Below are 19,140 nucleotides of genomic sequence, written 5' to 3' on the forward strand. Positions count from 1 at the left end.
AAGAGAGGGGAAAGAGAGAGAAAGAGAAAGGGAGGAAACAAAGAAGAAAGAGAAAGAGAGAAAGAGGGAGAGGAATGGGGAGAGGAAAGAAAGAGGAAAGAGGGAGAGAGAGAGGAAAGTGGGAGAGAGAGAAGAGAGAGGAAAGAGAAAGAGAAGAGAAGAAAGAGAGGAAAGAGAAACAGGAAAAGAGAGAAAGAGAAAGAGGGAGGAAAGAGAGAGAGGAAAGAGAAACAGAAAGAGAGGAAAGAAAGAGAGGAAAGAAAGAGAGAAAGAGGGAGAGGAATGGCTCTTCTCCAACCAGGCTGGGTGGAGCCGCGGAGCGACCTTCCTGCCCCCCCTCCCCGGCCAGCTGGATGGGGGGTTGGGGGTCCCCACAACATGAGGAACTATATTAAAGGGTCGTGGCATTAGGAAGGTTGAGAACCACTGATGTAGACGTTTTCTTTTTTTGAAATCTTTTCCTCCCCCCCCCCCCCTTTATAGAAGGGAAACAATACAGTGACGGGAATGTCAGGAATGTTCAGCTCTGCTTTACCTTCTAGCACATAAGAGGCAGAGAACAAAAGCTCCATTCCAGCTCACAGTGCTCTTCCCAAATGTTCTATAGCCCTGAGCATGTGAAAAACATGAACAAAGTATTATTCCTTGAATGTCCTGTAATGCTTTATCCAAGTAGCTGGGCTCGTTTTCTCTTGATAATACCCTAACCCAGGGGTAGGCAACCTTGGCTCTAGCTGACTCAGGAATTCTGGGAGTTGAAATCCACGAGTCATAAAAGAGCCAAGGTTGCCTACCCCTGCCCTAACCTCTGCAAAGCTTTTTGAAGGATACCATTGGCAACCAGACCCAGATTTTCCAAAACTTATTTGAAAAGTATGAGTGGCTCTGTTTACCTTCTTAGGCAACAGGCGGAGCAGGGAACTTAGTTTTCCACTACGTTAAATCTCAGCACTTCTATTCTTAAGGCTTCCCCTTTCAGGAATATGTTTAAGAAATAAAAGTTTAAAATATTAATTGAACTATTCACTCTATTTGTGAAATAGAGTATATGTGAAATAGAGCATTTGTGACTCTTAGGAGTGACAAATGGTGGAGACTAGGAAGGGTTTTTATCATCAGGATTCCTGCAGGACAGCTGCAGCAGCAGTTAGAGGAAAGATGAATGCCTAGAGAGGAATGGGAAAGAGGCCACCCTGATCTATGCAGTCCTAGCCCCTGGAATGCAGTCAGTACTGTAAGAGTTTTCACATACTTTTCAAATAAAGCTGTTGGGGGGTGGGGAAGGTCCTTGGAGGAGAATATGAGTATAAAAACAGTAGCTAAGTTCAAAATGACCTGAGATCTTTTTCTTTCTTTCTCATAGTCTATTTGATATAGTAAAAATACTGATTTGAATGTCCTGTCTGAACACAATTGTTCAGTTTAAAGTTTGTTCCTTCATTATAGGATTTGTAAATATTAGCACATACTGATCTTAGAAATTACAATTCTTAGGGGGGAAATGGATTAAAAACAACTTGATCTCCCTGAAAGAAAGACAAATAATAAGATGCAGAACTAATTAATTTTTTTATTAATATTTTCATTCGATTTAACTTAAAAATGTACATGCTGCCTTTCAAAATAGGATGTTTCTGGAAAGGGGAAATTTTTAGGGCTGAAGTATTTATGTGCAATAGTTATTACATTTACCCATTACATGAAATACATTCCAAATGAATGAAGGTGAATATATGTGTCCCAGAATAATGTTGCAGGACCAAATATGGGTCACTCACCCGGGACCAGGGGTTTACCATCTGAGGTTTCGGACTTGTGCCGGAGCCCATCTTGCTGAGAAGGTCCCTGAGGATGGGTGCTCCAGTAGGTGTCCGAAAGCTCAGAAGACAAAAACCCCTGATCCCAGGTGAGTGACCCAGATTCGGTCCTGCAACATTCCAAATGGCACAGTAAGATTAAAGAACCATCTCCCTAACCAGGGGTCCCCGACCTTTGTCAGTTGGTGGACTGGAGGAAAAGGGAGGGGGAAGCATTTTACATGCGTGCGCGCACGCGCATGAGGCCACAAACAAGCGTGTGCTGCAAATGGGGCGGAGCTAGCGCCCACGTGATACTCACTAGCTCTGCTCCGTTCTTGCGTGGCGCAGTGCCTTGTTTCTCTACCCTGTGGCACAGCAGCAGCCATTTTTGCACCTTGTAGCACGGTGGTCTGTTTTTGCGGTGCAGTGGCACCATTTTTGTGCCCTCAGGTGCCATGGCTGTGTCCCATTTGCCCCTCGAGGCACATCGTCATCCCGTTTTCGTGGATGAGGTGCAGCAGCAGCATCCTGTTTTCCCAGCCGAGGCACGGTGGCAGTCCATTTTCACATCCCGCAGCCATGGCGCTACCTCAAGTGAGGGGGTATGCGTGCACATGTGCGCACACTGGCCAGCCTGTCCAGTGGCCAGGAGGCCATGGCCCACTACCGGGCCACAGCCCACTGGTTGGGGACCCCTGCCCTAACCTCAAATGTATAGCAAACCAGGTTTTCTAAGATTTCTTGAATGCTGTATTTATTTTTTTATTAAATTACTTCCTTATCCAGAACTGAGTAGCCTAATACTGTGACTGTAAATTGTATGATGTTATTATTTGCTTTAACTATGATTAGCTGGGCAGGCTATACTGTAATCAAGCAGACTATATTATTGGTAGTGTAGTGTATGAAACAAGCCAGTAGAATAAGCACTTAAAAAAGCAGCTATCTTTGTCTTTTTAATCTGCTAACTGGACAGAAATAATGCCGTATCAGTACAGACACAATTTCAAAGCATAGCTAATCATCCTGAACTATACTCAGGCTCCAAACATCTTAGTATTATGCCCTAAGAGTGATGAAAACCAGCTTTACAAATGAAGTCTTGTGATTGTGTTTTGTGACATGTACAGTAGGCTTCTGCGCACATTAATAGAGCACTGTCTTTAATATGCTGTGAAATCTGAGAAGGACTGAGTAGCCTATAATGATTGTTTTTAGGATTTTTACATAAAAGAGCAAAGATCTCTCGTGGGGAGATGTAGCATTAGAACCTCTGTCCAGAGCCCTGGAAAAGCTGATCAGAAGTTGAAAATACAGAACTGCATGGGTTAGTCAGTTGGAATTGGGTGGTAAATAAATTCAAATAAGTAACTAAAATAAAATAAAAATAATGACCTGGTTCAGTGTAAGGCAGTTCTTTCATTGTGTCTCCGATTTTCATCTAGACTGGACGTGACAAGTATGAACCTGCAGCTACATCGGAGAATGGAGCAAAGAAGAAAAAAGGAAAAAAAGAAAAGGATATGGATGAACTAAAAAAGGAAGTTTCACTGGTAAGACCAATTTTTATCCACATTAGGGGCAAAGAAATTAACATAATGCTTGGGTTGGCATGAATTGTCAATTTTCTAACTTTTAAGTTGACTACCTTGGATTGGACCATTAAAAGTTTTCCAAATTGGCTTAGATAATTTACCATCTCACCATCATCAAAAGTCTGGATGTAAGGTGGTAAAATGGTAATTTGTTAATTGACACCATGTAGTTCTTTCTTTCCCCTTGACACACCCAGGCTTAAACCTCAGGTAAACTTAATTTGTTTATCAACTTGGAATTCTTTCCAGTAACTGCTATGGTTAAACTCAATCAATATTTTGACAATATCCTTGGATACCCAAATGTGGCTTCACTAGTCTTTTTGACTTTGCAGGATGATCACAAACTCAGCCTTGATGAACTTCATCGCAAATATGGAACTGATCTCAGCCGGGTAAGTTGGGCAATTTTGGAGGGAGTTTTCAGCTTTGAAAGTACAAAATGTGTGGCAGCAAGTTCTGGGAGGAACACAATGTCAATTCATGTTCTTGTTATAATTCAAAAGTTATATTCTCTTCCCCAGCTTGGCTTGAGCATCTTTGTAAAATGCTGCTGCCATAGAATCATTGTGAATGATACTAGAGCAGTGGTTCTCAACCTTTCTAATGCCACGACCCCATAATACAGTTCCCCATGTTGTGGTGACCCCCAACCACTTATACATCACTGGGTGCCAGGGGCGTGGCCAAAGAAAAGGGGGAAAAAATGGCGGACAGCCTTGTTTGGCGACCCCCGTGAAATGGTCGTTCGACCCCAAATGGGGTCCCGACCCACAGGTTGAGAACCACTGTACTAGAGGATCATTGTATGATAATCTTCTAGCTTATCATTCATTTTTATAAGTTTCCATCCCTTACAAGAAGTAAGGGATGGAAACATATCAAGGAAAGATCCAACCTAGAACTAAGGAGAAATTTTCTGTCAGTGAGAACAGTTAATCAGTGAGTGGCTTGCCTCCAGAGGTTAAGGGTGCTCCATCACTGGAGGTTTTTAAGAAGAGATTGGACAGTCACTTATCTGAAATGGCATAAAGATTCTCCTGCTTGAGCAGGGGGCTGGATTAGAAGAACTCCAAGGTCCCGTCCAATTCTGTCAATCTGTTATTACTATCATTCATATGTTCTGACTGTCACATACTTGAAGGGTAGCATTATGGTAATTATAATATTAAGGATTGTGGTCTTTTATCAGTGAAAGTTTATCAGTGGAGACAACAGGTTTTTTTAGATTTAATGTTTTTAATGTTTTGGATTTCATGCATTTTAATCCACTATTATAAGCTGAGGCAGCTGAAGCAGGCAACATTCAAATAATTGTAGTAGATAAATGCTGAGCTTACTTGGAAAAAGTTCTTTTGAAAATAAGAATGAGTGAAAAACTGACATGTCACTTAAGAAAGAAACTCTGCTATGTTACAATTTGACAGCTATAGCACTCTTAAGTAACCTCCATGTTGCATTTCTGTAACTGAATTCCTCATTCCCTTTCTGCATCTTAGGGACTGACTGCTGCGCGGGCTGCAGAAATCCTGGCTCGAGATGGCCCTAATGCTCTCACTCCCCCTCCCACGACCCCAGACTGGGTTAAATTCTGCCGGCAGCTCTTTGGGGGCTTCTCCCTTCTGCTTTGGATTGGAGCCCTTCTTTGTTTTCTGGCGTTTGGCATTCAAGCTGCAACAGGAGAAGAGCCTAATAATGACAATGTACGTGGGGAGGGGAGGGGAGGGGAAATGGGAGGCATGACCGAGTAGCCCAGTTTAGATATCATGGGATATTGTGATGCCCCACTATGTCAACACATTGGCTGTGGGCTTCAAGGTTATATGGCTGGTCAGAAGAGGCTGCTGGAAGATTCTTCTTCAAAGCTACTCACAGTTGCCCAGAATTGGGGGGAGGATATATTCTCGTGAAAACATAAAATACTGATGTTTTGATTTGTCCTTATTGGCTAGGGCTTTCGTTTCTGCTTGGACTAAGTATAAACATGGTGGCTGTGATCTAAGGCTATGCAGCAATACAGATGGGAGTTGAAAATACGATTTAGAGTGTGCGTGTCTCACCCATAGAGTTACATTAAACCAGATGCATCTTTTCCCAAGATTATATAACAACTACAGAATTCAGCAATCCAAGGCCAGTTACTTTAAGATGGTCCCTGCAAGTGCTACATGTCCACTACACATGCTCAAATTACATTTTGCCCTTTGAACTCAGGTTTCTGCATGACACATTTATGATCTGCCTTCCTAAAGCTTAGTTTGTGTATTTCTAGTGCACTTGCCAGTTAAGTTTGGGGTGGGCCTACTTCAACATCAGAATCTTAAAGTTTCACAACAGATTTTTCTCATATTGTTTAATTTACGAATTGGATTAAGTTATGATCCCTTCTCCCCCTGATCAGAAAATAGTTTGTTGTCCCATGTTTTTTTTTCTTCTTGAAATTCTTCTCTTCATATATTCTTTTCATCAGCAACATATAATCATTGGGAGCATTGTTGTCAAAATAATTGCCTACAATTAATGTTGCAAACTCAGAGCAGAGTTTACTGAGGTTTGTGTGAGTAAGTAATATCACTTAAAAGACTGACTCACAGATACTTGTATCTACTTGTAGTTATATCTAGGTGTTGTGCTGTCTGCTGTTGTCATCATAACTGGCTGCTTCTCTTACTACCAAGAGGCAAAGAGTTCAAAGATCATGGAGTCCTTCAAAAACATGGTGCCTCAGGTATGAAAGTGCTAAGGTTTCAGGTCTTTTTTAAATACATAAGTTACACATTTTTATGTCACTTTGATCACACGTTGGTAGTGAAGCTGTCCTATATAGTTAATGAACATTGCTTCTTCTTTCAGCAAGCTTTGGTAATCCGAAATGGAGAGAAACTGAGCATCAATGCTGAAGGTGTAGTTGTTGGAGACCTAGTGGAGGTGAAGGGAGGAGATAGAATCCCAGCTGATTTGAGAATAATTTCAGCTAATGGATGTAAGGTATGTATATCTTCAAGGGGTAAAAATGAAGAGACTGTCCTGGACAACCTGCAGAGGATCTGAAGAGCAACAAAGATGATTAGGGGACTGGAGGCTAAAACATATAAGGAACGGTTGCTAGAATTGGGTATGTCTAGTTTAACGAAGAGAAGGACAAGGGGGGACATGATAGCAGTGTTCCAATATCTCAGGGGCTGCCATAAAGAAGAGGGAGTCAAGCTATTCTCCAAAGCACCTGAAGGCAGGACAAGAAGCAACGGGTGGAAACTAATCAAGGAGAGAAGCAACCTATAACTAAGGAGAAACTTCCTGACAGTGAGAACAATTAATCAGTGGAACAGCTTGCCTCCAGAAGCAGTAAATGCTCCAACACTGGAAGTTTTTAAGAAGAGACTGGACAGTCATTTGTCCGAAATGGTGTAGGGTTTCCTGCCCGAGCAGGAGGTTGGACTAGATGACCTCCAAGGTCCCTTCCAACTTTACTATTATTATTATTATTATTATTATTAGGCGTGGCATCACGCAGTGCCTCCATTTTTTTTAAAAATAATTTTTTATTTTTCCAAAACTCTCCCCCATACCTATACCGTGATATTTATCAGATGTTAACATACATTCTTTTTACATTCATATATAAGATACTTTTAATAAAATGAAATAAATACATACACATGACTTTTGGTGTTGCTCGCCCATTTCCCCTTTCACTCTGGTTTCTCTTCAGATCGTATACATCTTTCGCCTTTTACCCAATGCCTCCATAAAACCATATGGGCACTTTTTCTCCTGCAGGTGGACAATTCATCTCTCACAGGTGAATCAGAGCCTCAGACAAGATCTCCAGATTGTACAAATGATAACCCACTAGAGACCAGAAATATTGCATTTTTCTCCACTAATTGTGTTGAAGGTAAATATAATTTCCAATATTTGACTAACGAGGCTGGTAGGATACAGCTGTTCTCAGATCTAGAAATGATAGATTGTTCAAGGAGAAATTAAGAAACATCTTGATGAAGCATGTCTTCTATTAGCACATATTAGAACTGATGGATGTTAATTTGTAAAGGGTGGCTGCTGTTGTTTTTTTTATAAGTCTTTTTGAACTAAAGCAAGAATGTATTATTGCTAGGACATCATTTCTGTAGCTATACTTGAAAGCTTTGTCAAAGAATCTTCTGTCATTCCTATATGGATTAGGGAACAAGTTTTGCAAGGAGGACAAAGAACAAGAATAAATCAAAGATTATAAAATGCTCTTAATATGTGGGGGATGAAAATGTGTACCACCATTTGCAGTATCTTCTGAACTGCTTGACTGGGAAACAGATGATGACTGAAGAAATGTCCTTGTTTGCACTGAAAGCCAACATTGTGTATTGTGCCTGCATTGCCCACAAAAAGAGAGAAGGAAGAGTTTAATTAAGTCTTTCTTGTGATTTTCAGGTACTGCCCGTGGTGTAGTCATCAACACTGGTGACCAGACTGTGATGGGCCGCATTGCTACATTGGCTTCTGGGTTGGAAGTGGGACAGACTCCCATTGCTGCAGAGATTGAGCATTTTATCCACATCATTACTGGTGTGGCCGTGTTCCTGGGTGTTTCCTTTTTTATCCTGTCATTGATCCTTGGATACACTTGGCTAGAAGCTGTAATATTTCTTATTGGCATCATTGTTGCCAATGTCCCTGAGGGTCTGCTTGCTACAGTGACAGTAAGTTGCCATAAAGAGGAGGTTAGCACTCTCTTTTTAATAAAAGATCTGAGGAAATATAGATTGTGATGGAAGGCAGCCTTCATCTCCCCTTTCCTCACTTTGTAGGTATGTCTGACACTCACAGCCAAGCGCATGGCTCGTAAGAATTGTCTTGTGAAGAACTTAGAAGCTGTGGAGACTCTAGGCTCCACTTCTACAATCTGTTCTGACAAAACAGGCACCCTGACCCAGAACCGCATGACTGTTGCCCACATGTGGTTCGATAACCAGATCCATGAAGCTGACACAACAGAAAACCAGAGTGGTAAGCCTACCTGATCTCTGTAAGAGTTAATTTGGCATTCCTTTCTGCTAATAGTCAAGATAATACTATAATGAAGGGATAAATAGCTGGATATAAGCCTCCACCAAATTTGCAATGCTTTTCATCCTGTTTTCTGAAGGCTTATAATATCGAGGTTTTTCCCAACCATTCTCATCTGTATAAAGAGTAGTGTTTTGTTTCCCAGTGGAGCAGAAGAGACATTTTGTAGATTCCCCCTGCCTTTCCCATAAAATTAATGAAAAACAACAATCAAGTTATAAATTTATCCTTCACTCTTAATAAACCACTATGGAAGAGATAACACTAAATATTTATCCTTTGCTTGGCCAACATTTTTAATTGAAAAGGAAAAACGGAGGTAAAATAGATTTATTCAGTGTGTTTTTCCATATTTTTGAAGCTATATAAATGACTATAGAGATTCTCAGTCATCCAGGTCAAAGTTGTCCCAAAGATGCTTTTCCATGAGACAACTGGACTTTCTTGTTTTTCCTTTGAAGACATTTTGCTTCTCATCCAAGAAGCTTCTTCAGCTCTGACTGGATGGTGGAGAATGGAAGGATTTATAGTCCTTGCAGACAGCTGGTCATTTGCCTTCTTTTAGAGAGTTGCCCATATCACCTGGAGGCTTATCTGTGTCATCAAGGTCACCTGAGTGGTGCAAATAGATGTGGAGCCTTCTTGGAACTGTTGAAAGAGGACTGTGTTGTAGACTGGAGACAGATGATGTCATATCCCTCCCCATTTGATTAGAGAGGGCTGTTCAGTTTTGACAGAGATGGTCTTTTTGACCCCTCTTTCAAACCAGCGATCCTCCTGTCCAAAATGTGAACTGCTGTCTTTGAAAGAGTGGCCTTTGTCTTTTAAATGCAGATGGATTGCTGAATCTTGTCCTGATGGGTTTGTTCTGCCATGTGTTTATGAAGTGGTTGTTTAGTTTCCCCAATGTACAGATCTGCACATGGCCCATTGCATTGTACTGCATATACCACATTTCTCAATTTGTGTCTGGGTGTTTTATTCTGGGTGTGGGCAAGTCTCTGCCTTAGTGTATTCTTGGGTTTGAAGTGTGCACGTCTGTTGTGTTGGCTGAAGATTCTCCTGAGCTTTTCTGATATTTCTGCAACATATGAAATGACTACATTGCTTCGTTTAATGTTTTCTTCTTTGTCTGTTATCCTGCTGGGTCTTTTTTGAGAAGCAAAATGTCTTCAAAGGAAAAACAAGAAAGTCCAGTTGTCTCATGGAAAAGCATCTTTGGGAAAAGCTATATAAATATTTTCTTTCTAAGTATTTTCATATAAGCAGCCTAGCATTTGTTTTTATTGTAACCAACCAAAATTGCAACATGGATTGCCATACCATACACTAAATAAATAAATAAATTCATAGATTTTTGTTAAAAAGAAAAGATAAGTAAAGTATGTATGGTGTAAACAAATATAATCATGGTTACCCAGGGAGTTCTTCACAAGTCACCTAATTGTTTATGTCTAGTAGAATGGACCTTAAATTGTTCCTTCTAGATACAGAGGTAATGGTCATAGTTTGTCTGTAAATGTAGAAGATGGTAGTTAATCAAGACTGAAGTCCTACAGCTATTGTTAAGGGCTGTGCTGGCCAGGAAGGGATCTTTCTTCTGCATCTAAGCTTGTAATCAAGACGTTATAGGAGGGACTTTGCTCCAGTGTGCCTAGCATGATAGCTTTAAATCAAACAAGGGGAAAGTGGCAGAGGAAATGAATTGTGTTCTTATTTGAGCATGAAATTGTGTAGAACATATGGGGTTCCTTCCCTTTAGGTGCTTCTTTCGACAAAACATCTCCAACATGGACTGCTTTAGCCAAGATTGCAGGACTATGTAACCGAGCTGTATTTCAGGCTAACCAAGAAAATGTTCCCATTTTGAAGGTGAGTAAATTCCTTAGTTCAGTTGCCATAGCTGCACACACTTGTCTACTCTCTGCGGCCTTACAGTTAATGTGAAGCAGCATAAAGAAAAGGCATCTTGGAAAATAGAATGTTTCTGCTAGTAGGAAGGCAATGTTGCAACATCTTTAATGTTCGTATTATTTCCTCATTTATAAGTTTTTATGGCATGCAGTGTTGTTGATTAGGGTTAGGATTAAGACTTGAATAGAAATTTAATTCACAGATTTGTGCATAGAATAAGAATCTACTGGAAATTATATCAGTGACAGAAGAAAGTTTCTTCCAGCAATAGTTTTGTTGTTGTTGTTTTTACTGTGATACAAGAAGGGCAGTACAATTTATGCCCCGTAAACTGAGAAAAATCCACATTGGATAGGTTTTGTGATTTGCAAAGTGCTGGACAAGACTGCCTGATCTTGGCTTGCAACAAACACATGAAGTTTATCAATCCTATAATGCTTCATCTATGGCTTTTGGATTGCCTTAAATTTCAATGAAATACAGATAATACAAGTCTGGTGTATCATCAGCAAAACAAACTACTTGTAGGCAAGCAGCAGTAAGAGAACTTACATTTTAACTATTTGAAAGTACTGGTAAAAAGAACTTAAAGAGACTTGAGATATCTTGTGTTTAAAAGTTATTTACAGATGGCTTATGCCTTCTCTTAGTGCTGAGCACATTCTGTTCCACTCTATAATTATTATCAAGCCTGCCTATCTGCTCTTTACAGTATTGCTGCAAAAATATTTACTTTTGTTGGTTTCTGCTTAACACTGGCCTCTTTTTTAAAATAAGAAAAATAAGAAACCTAACTGGTTTTCTTTCACAGAATGCTGAAGTATGTCTTGTTAATAAAGTTAAGCTTATTTGGAAAGGGGGGAACTTGCCTTCAAAAGCCTTCAGATTCTTATTGTGAACTGCTGTGTCATTTGATAGAGAGCAGTGGCAGGAGATGCTTCTGAATCAGCACTCCTAAAATGCATTGAACTTTGCTGTGGATCTGTCAAGGAAGTGAGGGAGAAGAACCCCAAAGTGGTGGAGATCCCGTTCAACTCTACCAATAAGTATCAAGTAAGAAATCCCTGCTTTTTGCACAGAGGCATTCCCTGGGAACAGATTCAATATTTTTTTATGTTGGGCTGTGTTGTTATTTTCTTCAAACTCAAATTAGGCTAAATTATGTATCACTCAGATTATAGCTCTGGCTGGGAGGGTTCTGTTCTTTTGCTCTCTGTGTTTGTCATCTGCGAGGCATATTCCAAACCAGTGTATGAAATATTGTCCAAAAGGCAGTTAACTAACATTGTTATTAAAAATATGCAGCTGTCAATTCACAAGAATCCAAACACATCAGAATCACGATATCTGTTGGTGATGAAGGGTGCACCGGAGAGAATTCTTGACCGTTGCAGTTCCATCCTGATGCATGGAAAAGAAGTTCCTTTGGATGAGGAGGCCAAAGATGCATTTCAAAATGCCTATCTTGAATTGGGAGGCTTGGGGGAGAGAGTTCTGGGTAAGATGCCTGACTGAATTCTTATTTGCCCCCTCTTCTCTCAGAATAATCTGTCAGTCAACCATGATCTCTATAGGGTCCTCAAAAGGTAAGGTGGTAGTTGTGGCAGTGCAGTTAAAGCTCCACCCTTGGGGGGGGGGTTAATTACATTGCTCTGCCTGCCATCTTACCTCTTTTGACAGCCTTCCTCCCCACCATCCCTATGGACTCCATTGCCAGCTGGCTTACCTTATAGCCAAGAGATTGCATGAAATGGGTGTAAGTATCTATGGTGAAGATACTTAGCCAATGGGTGAGAAGTGCTTGAACTATCACTTAAGATGATGGTATGGCTTTGATGTCATGGTCAATCACTCGCTGCAATATTGTGGCAAAGAGGGTGCCTAGCTAAATATTTTCCTCCTAAGTGCCCACGTCAAATACACAAAAGTCTTCCCAAACAGAAATGGGTAACAACCATCAACCCTGCTGAATGTCTGCCCTAGTCTGTTTGTCTACAAATAACAGAAATGGGATTTCTTCCAGGCTTCTGTCACCTGGCTCTGCCTGATGAGCAGTTTCCTGAAGGCTTCCAATTTGATACAGATGATGTGAACTTCCCTATAGAGAAACTGTGTTTTGTTGGTCTGATTTCTATGATTGATCCTCCTCGTGCTGCTGTGCCTGATGCTGTTGGCAAATGCAGAAGTGCCGGAATAAAGGTAAAAGTGCATCACTAAGCTATCCCCTCAAATAGTTAAGACTACATACAGCACCAAATAACTGAAAAGGGGCTATGTTTGATAGCTGGTGGAGAGGGAGAGATAAACTATGCCTGTTGATAACCTCCCTTTCCATCTCAAAAGGTTAGGGTCACTGCTGATTATTCTGTTTCTCTTGAATGACCATATCAGCATCAGCTTCTTCGTTACTGCTCAGGTCAGGGAAGTGGCCTTTGAAAAGACTTCTAGGCCTTGTCTTCATTGCATTTGGTGAGGTTGATTTGTTTCATCTTGTAGGTCATTATGGTGACAGGAGACCATCCCATCACTGCGAAAGCTATTGCCAAAGGTGTAGGCATCATCTCTGAGGGAAATGAGACTGTGGAAGATATTGCTCTTCGCCTCAACATCCCTATCAGCCAGGTCAATCCCAGGTATTAGACCAATTAGAGTGAAAATGTGGAGCATTTTTGGGAGGGATTGGAGCAATCCTGCTAATTAATTCCTTTTTTCTGGCACTTAACAATATCTGTTGGTAGGATATGAAGAAAAGTAGTAGTAAAGCAGTGAAATGGTTTCAATATTTTCTTTTTTTCAGATTAAGAGATGTTTACAGTATTTGTTTTAGGCAGCTGAGTCCTTCTGAAGGTTTGGAAGCAAAGTAGGGTTTGTACATTCAAAGTGAAAATGTTTGCTTCAAACCCAGAACAAAGAAATCTTTACGCTGATTCTGCTACCTTCTTCAGTTCAGCCTGTTTGGCAGAGCCCAAACTTGGACCGCTTTGACTGTCCTAGGTTTCAGATGAAGTAAAATGTGGACGAGCAACTAGGGCAAGACTCTTCCTCTGTACATCTTCCCTCAGGAACTTCCACTGGCCCCAATCTCCCTCTCAGATGCCATCACCACTGTTACCTCAGTGCAGAATGTCCCATTGGCCCACCTGCCTTTAATCTGCCCTTTAACTTCCCAGATATTTAGCAACTGCTGGCCACTAAACAAGTTCTACCTATAAAACAGCCTCCGATTCCTTCCATGACAAAAAAAATGTGTGAAATGGGTTTGGGCATAGGATCTGCATGCAAAAACTGATTTGCAGAGCTCTAAAGCAAAGCAAGCTCAGTGCTGCATGGGGGAGAGCAGTGCTTCATTAGATGGCAGTGCAGAGCAATGTTGTTGGACTCTGGCAAATACTTACTGATAATTTCAAGATTGTTGGCTAGATTAGGAAATTGAAATACTGGAAGAGGGCAACTAGCAAAGCACTATCAGTGTATTGCCAAGTAAAGTGCATGGGTACAGTCACTGGGACCTGAGTTAACTTCAAGGATATCTTCATTTTCGTTAGAAAACAAAGTTTGAAGAAATAATCTGCAACTTTTCAATATACCATCTTTTAAATTGCAGAGATGCCAAAGCCTGTGTGATTCATGGGTCTGACTTGAAGGATATGAGCAGTGAACAACTAGATGATATTCTGCAACACCATACTGAAATAGTCTTTGCTAGAACGTCTCCACAACAAAAGCTTATTATTGTAGAAGGCTGCCAACGGCAGGTAAGCAGAGGGGATCCCTGCAAAGTTGGTCAATCCATTCTATATAAAATCTGAGTGGTAAACTCAAAGGTCCTTTTTCAAGAGGCAACTGGACTTTCTTGTTTTTCTCTGAAGATGTTTCATTTCTCATCCAAGAAACTTCTTCAGCTCTGGTCCAGCTTCTTGGATGAGAAACGAAACATCTTCAAAGAAAAACAAGGAAGTCCAATTGCCTCTTGAAAAAGCACCCTTGGGACAACCATAACCTGGATCACTGAGAATCTCCATAGACATCTGAATGGTAAAGACTGAAAGTAATCTACCCCCTCCAGCTTCTGATTGTCAGTGTAATATGAAACCCTGACAGTTGGTGTCCAGTATCTGTTTAGACACTTTCAGTAATGACTCTATTATATTGTTAATTAATAAGCTTGCCTTAATATATAGCCAAAATATTTCTCTCTTGCATTTTCATCCACTGCAGATCTTCACTGATCTGCTCTGTATAACATCCTGATGCCTCACTGCTTTATATTTGCATATCCAGTGGTCCATTACTGTCTGGCAGTAGGTTTCTTCAGATGAGAATATCTGAAATATTCAGTCTGGTCTCTCAGTGTCAGTCATGTGCTTTAATACTGAAACTATGTGCCCTTCCCAAACTCATAAAGGGAAAAAAAATAGGCTGTCCTTGAAATAAAGTGTCTGGAAAAAAGAGTTTGTTTAATCTTTCAGGGTGCTATTGTAGCTGTCACTGGAGATGGTGTGAACGATTCCCCTGCTTTGAAAAAGGCGGACATTGGTGTTGCTATGGGCATTGCTGGGTCAGATGTCTCTAAACAGGCAGCTGACATGATTTTACTAGATGACAACTTTGCTTCCATCGTTACTGGAGTTGAAGAAGGTAAATACGTAGCTCAGTTTTTTAAATTACAGAACTTGTCTCCTTCCTCTTCTTCCATGTTATATTCCAAGTCTCCAAATTCTATGTGGAACTGTGACTGTTTATACAAGAATGTAAAACTCACTGTTTGGTACTTGGAAAAGTAGACACGTTCTCCACTTGTCAGTTGGCTAAATTTTCATCTGCCTTTTGTTAATGTATGCTCTGCTACAGAGGATTTTTCCTCATATTTTTTCATTAAAGTGAATTAAATTTTGTATTCTAAGGAGTTTGTGTAGGAAGGAAGGTTGGCCTCAGGTATGCGACAATCTTTTGTTTTAAAGTGCTCTTTATTTTTAGGTCGCCTGATTTTTGATAATCTGAAGAAATCCATTGCCTATACTTTGACTAGTAACATTCCTGAGATTACGCCTTTCCTTATCTTCATAATTGCCAACATCCCCCTACCACTGGGGACAGTCACCATCTTATGCATTGACTTAGGCACCGATATGGTTAGTAAAATTTATTGATTAATATTGCAACTAACCCCCCCCCAACCCCACAGAATGAGACATACAGTATATTTCTGTTGCACAGTGTTTGCAGTGAGGCCAAATGCTTTTTCACTGTGGATGATACTGATTCATATATGAATCAGCTTATAGTCTATGAAGCTTAATTTAATTCTGCAAGTTCTCTTTTCTGCTCCAAAGGTTCCTGCAATATCTCTGGCATATGAGCAAGCAGAAAGTGACATTATGAAGAGACAGCCCAGAAACCCCAAGACAGACAAACTGGTAAACGAAAGGCTGATTAGCATGGCTTATGGTCAGATTGGTAAGTGGAGAGGTACCCACCTGTACCTCTTTGGGGGTGAATAAAGATGACAGTTTTTTTATGAAAGGACAAATGCTCAGAAGTCTAGGAAAATGCTTTACATGGGAAAAAGTCGACAGACTTTTAAAAGTATTGCATTCTTTTAATGGAAGGTAAGCAGGAAAGTTGGAAGAATTAACATAAAATCTAAAATAGATTCAGGACATGCCATTTGTACTATTCTGCATTTCTCTTATGTACTTTTTTCTTTTCCCCTCCCCCAAGTTATATTTTGCATGTTAGAATTTAACTGGGGAAGGCTGGGAAACAGTGAACCCCCATTATCCACTGTGACAAATTTTCTAACCTCACATATAGAATGTGGCTTACATCACCTTGAAATTTGATGCCACAGCTGTGGAAGTATGTCTGGACTAGTCTTCAGAGATCAGTTTCTACTGATAAGGCATGCAACTCTCTGTATTTCCTCACATGCTAGGAAGATGTGCGTTCTTGGACTTCTCACATGAAAAACTACAATTGCTAATAGCAGCCTAGTTATCTAATTGCAGAATTGTGGCTGATAAGGAGGCTTATTAATCATGACCTGCATACTGTAGAAATTTAGTGTGCTAATAATATTAAGACCTAACATTATTAAGGGAAACTGCAAAAGAAGGTACATTGTATTGTATAACTAGGGAAAGAGCAGGTGAATTCTTCAGTGGAAAAGGTGAGTATAATAAGAGACCTAAGGGGATACATGAGAAGCAACTGGATGTTGGACCAGGGGTTAACCGCTGGGTGGGAGGTACTTTTAAGAGGGTAGTGCTTCCTGGAATGGCCATCTTGCATCTCTGTATAGTTACATTGTGCAAAAGACCTTACCAAAACTGTAGTCCTTTGACATAATGAAGATAGACTTCGCAGGAATTTGAAAAGTTGCAGTCTGACAGTAGGTCTTGTATATTTTTTTCACAAAGATCAGTACAGCAGTAGCCAATATTTCATCCTTAATACGTTTTTATGCAAATAGATCATTTGAATAAATGTGTACTACAAAAATGATTCCCGCTTATGTTAATTGGAAGATGGTGAGATGGTTTAAAATAATACACAAAAGAGACACCCATGTTTTTTGGAATGTGGGTTCCGAAAGTACTGCTAACATTTGCTGACCTCTGTCTATTTGTTTAGGGATGATCCAGGCCTTGGGTGGCTTCTTCACATACTTTGTAATCCTCGCAGAAAATGGCTTCTTGCCATCCTCCTTACTGGGGATTAGAGTGATGTGGGATGACCGATGGGTAAATGATGTGGAGGACAGCTATGGACAGCAGTGGGTGAGTTTCTCTTTAGCTTAATGGGACTACTACCAGACATTATTAAACCCCATGCCCATTGGATCTTTGTTTCATTGGCAGTAAAGAGGAAGCCCAATAACTAATTCTTTTCCTCTTAATCTTCTTTAGACTTACGAGCAAAGGAAAATTGTAGAATTCACTTGCCACACAGCATTCTTTGTCAGCATTGTGGTGGTACAGTGGGCGGACTTGGTTATCTGTAAGACCAGAAGGAATTCTGTCTTCCAGCAAGGAATGAAGTAAGTAGCAGACTTTTAACAAGGGCATTTTTTTCCCTGTGGCCCCTTCCTTGTTGAATGTTACACAACTTGGAAGTAATGTAGGCATCAGCCTTGAGAAATGTTTGCAAGCTGAAAAGTCTGCAAGATCAACTTTGATCTCTTAATGCTTCCACAGGAACAAGATCCTAATATTTGGTCTCTTTGAAGAAACTGCTCTTGCTGCCTTCCTCTCTTACTGCCCAGGAATGGATGTGGCCTTGAGAATGTTCCCACTGAAGTAAGTAATAAACCTGACTAAAGTTGGGACTTTGAAGTTGATAATTAGCTCATTTATTCCTCAGTTGCTATTACTGGATTTAGCATAATTTTGATCATTTTTAATTCAGTGATGCATTAAAGGCATCTGGGCTTCCTCTGAATTATATGTTCATTCTTGTTTTTGAAGCCTCTGAGCTTTTGCTAACCATCAATTATGTCGTACAGCTATGTATTACAACTGTTTTTCTAACCTTGCAGACCTTCATGGTGGTTTTGTGCCTTCCCTTATTCTCTCCTCATCTTTGTCTATGATGAAGTAAGAAAACTAATCATCAGACGCAGCCCTGGAGGTGAGCAACTATTTACTCAACGATGTTCTAGGGCAGGCATGTCAAACTGCCGACCCACGGGCCGGATGCATCATGCCGAAACCATGCCCACCCCATTGCCAGCAATGGGGGAAAAGTCATGATATGTTGCGCGATGTCATGTGATGTTGCGAGTGTGACATGCCTATTCTAGGGTGTCATAGACTCATTGTATTGCTCTAGAAAGCTATGTAAGGATTCAGATGGGAAACATAAATATATTTTATAATAATAATAGTAAACATGAATGAGACAGGTTCCTTTTAGTATCTTTGGAAGGCCAGGTGTTGGCATGAATTTACATTATAACACATAGTTAACTTATTCCACCTGTGCTTTCAGAGCTCAGTATTGTGTGTTCTCTAATTTTTTTTGATATTAAAGATTAATCTGATTAATTTAATCAGATTAATCTGATATTTAAACAATGACATATACAACTTGATGTCTTTGTTTTTCTCTTCTATAGGCTGGGTGGAAAAAGAAACCTATTACTAAAGGACTGCTGGACCAGAGGTAGTTGCACTCTTGACATCCTTCCATTCTTTTGTTCCTGAAATGCAGGAAGAGGGAAACTTTGGAGGATAAAAGCAACTGAGAGCGCAAGAAGAATAATGCAATGGAAAAAATGGGTAGTGGTTAATATAGTCCAGGCTTTGGGGTGGAAAATACAATAGTTTTTAATGTGCCTTTTCATGTTCTTTAAAGAAATGTTAAGATTTTATATCTGGACTTTTACAAATAAAGATGGATCAGAAGATGAATCTGTCTCTCTTATTCATGGTAATTCAGAAGGTGGGTACATGCACTATGGAAGAGCAGAAGCAAGAAAAATGGACCAGAGTCAGGAGGCTTTTGAGGTTTCTTTAAAGAAACACATAACGGCAGCAAAATGGACAGTGCAGACGACCTATCCTAATTGGATGTTGATAGTAGGTATTCTGAAACAAAGCAAAGGTCTATCAAAACAAATTGGTTTGCATAAACAGTGTTTCTTGCTTGGGCCTTGCTCTTGAGCATTTTAATGCAGGTTCTGTAGTATTAGTCATTCCCACCTTAAATACCAGGTCGATAAGTTATACTGGATTCTTAGTTAACATAAACTCACTTCCTGA

General features: G+C 40.2%; 1 protein-coding gene across 1 annotated transcript in view; it reads left to right on the top strand.

The window, feature by feature from the left end:
* The window catches only part of ATP1A1 (ATPase Na+/K+ transporting subunit alpha 1), a 29,446-nt gene extending 10,657 nt beyond the window's left edge, over positions 1 to 18,789 (top strand). Inside the window, exons 2-23 of the mRNA XM_039366519.1 lie at positions 3,245 to 3,352; positions 3,730 to 3,789; positions 4,894 to 5,097; positions 6,009 to 6,122; positions 6,248 to 6,382; positions 7,175 to 7,292; positions 7,829 to 8,097; positions 8,206 to 8,404; positions 10,227 to 10,336; positions 11,297 to 11,431; positions 11,684 to 11,876; positions 12,402 to 12,577; positions 12,875 to 13,011; positions 13,983 to 14,133; positions 14,848 to 15,016; positions 15,356 to 15,510; positions 15,712 to 15,835; positions 17,012 to 17,157; positions 17,287 to 17,417; positions 17,575 to 17,676; positions 17,916 to 18,007; positions 18,495 to 18,789. Coding sequence (XP_039222453.1) covers positions 3,245 to 3,352; positions 3,730 to 3,789; positions 4,894 to 5,097; positions 6,009 to 6,122; positions 6,248 to 6,382; positions 7,175 to 7,292; positions 7,829 to 8,097; positions 8,206 to 8,404; positions 10,227 to 10,336; positions 11,297 to 11,431; positions 11,684 to 11,876; positions 12,402 to 12,577; positions 12,875 to 13,011; positions 13,983 to 14,133; positions 14,848 to 15,016; positions 15,356 to 15,510; positions 15,712 to 15,835; positions 17,012 to 17,157; positions 17,287 to 17,417; positions 17,575 to 17,676; positions 17,916 to 18,007; positions 18,495 to 18,523 — 3,057 coding nt within the window. The 3' untranslated portion in view covers positions 18,524 to 18,789. The remainder of the gene's footprint in view (positions 1 to 3,244; positions 3,353 to 3,729; positions 3,790 to 4,893; positions 5,098 to 6,008; positions 6,123 to 6,247; positions 6,383 to 7,174; positions 7,293 to 7,828; positions 8,098 to 8,205; positions 8,405 to 10,226; positions 10,337 to 11,296; positions 11,432 to 11,683; positions 11,877 to 12,401; positions 12,578 to 12,874; positions 13,012 to 13,982; positions 14,134 to 14,847; positions 15,017 to 15,355; positions 15,511 to 15,711; positions 15,836 to 17,011; positions 17,158 to 17,286; positions 17,418 to 17,574; positions 17,677 to 17,915; positions 18,008 to 18,494) is intronic.
* The last annotated feature ends 351 nt before the right edge of the window (positions 18,790 to 19,140 follow it).

The sequence above is a fragment of the Crotalus tigris genome, unplaced genomic scaffold (genome assembly GCF_016545835.1).
Source record: "Crotalus tigris isolate CLP2741 ecotype Arizona unplaced genomic scaffold, ASM1654583v1 scf7180000020347.5012614909:4044961, whole genome shotgun sequence".
Taxonomy (NCBI): domain Eukaryota; kingdom Metazoa; phylum Chordata; class Lepidosauria; order Squamata; family Viperidae; genus Crotalus; species Crotalus tigris.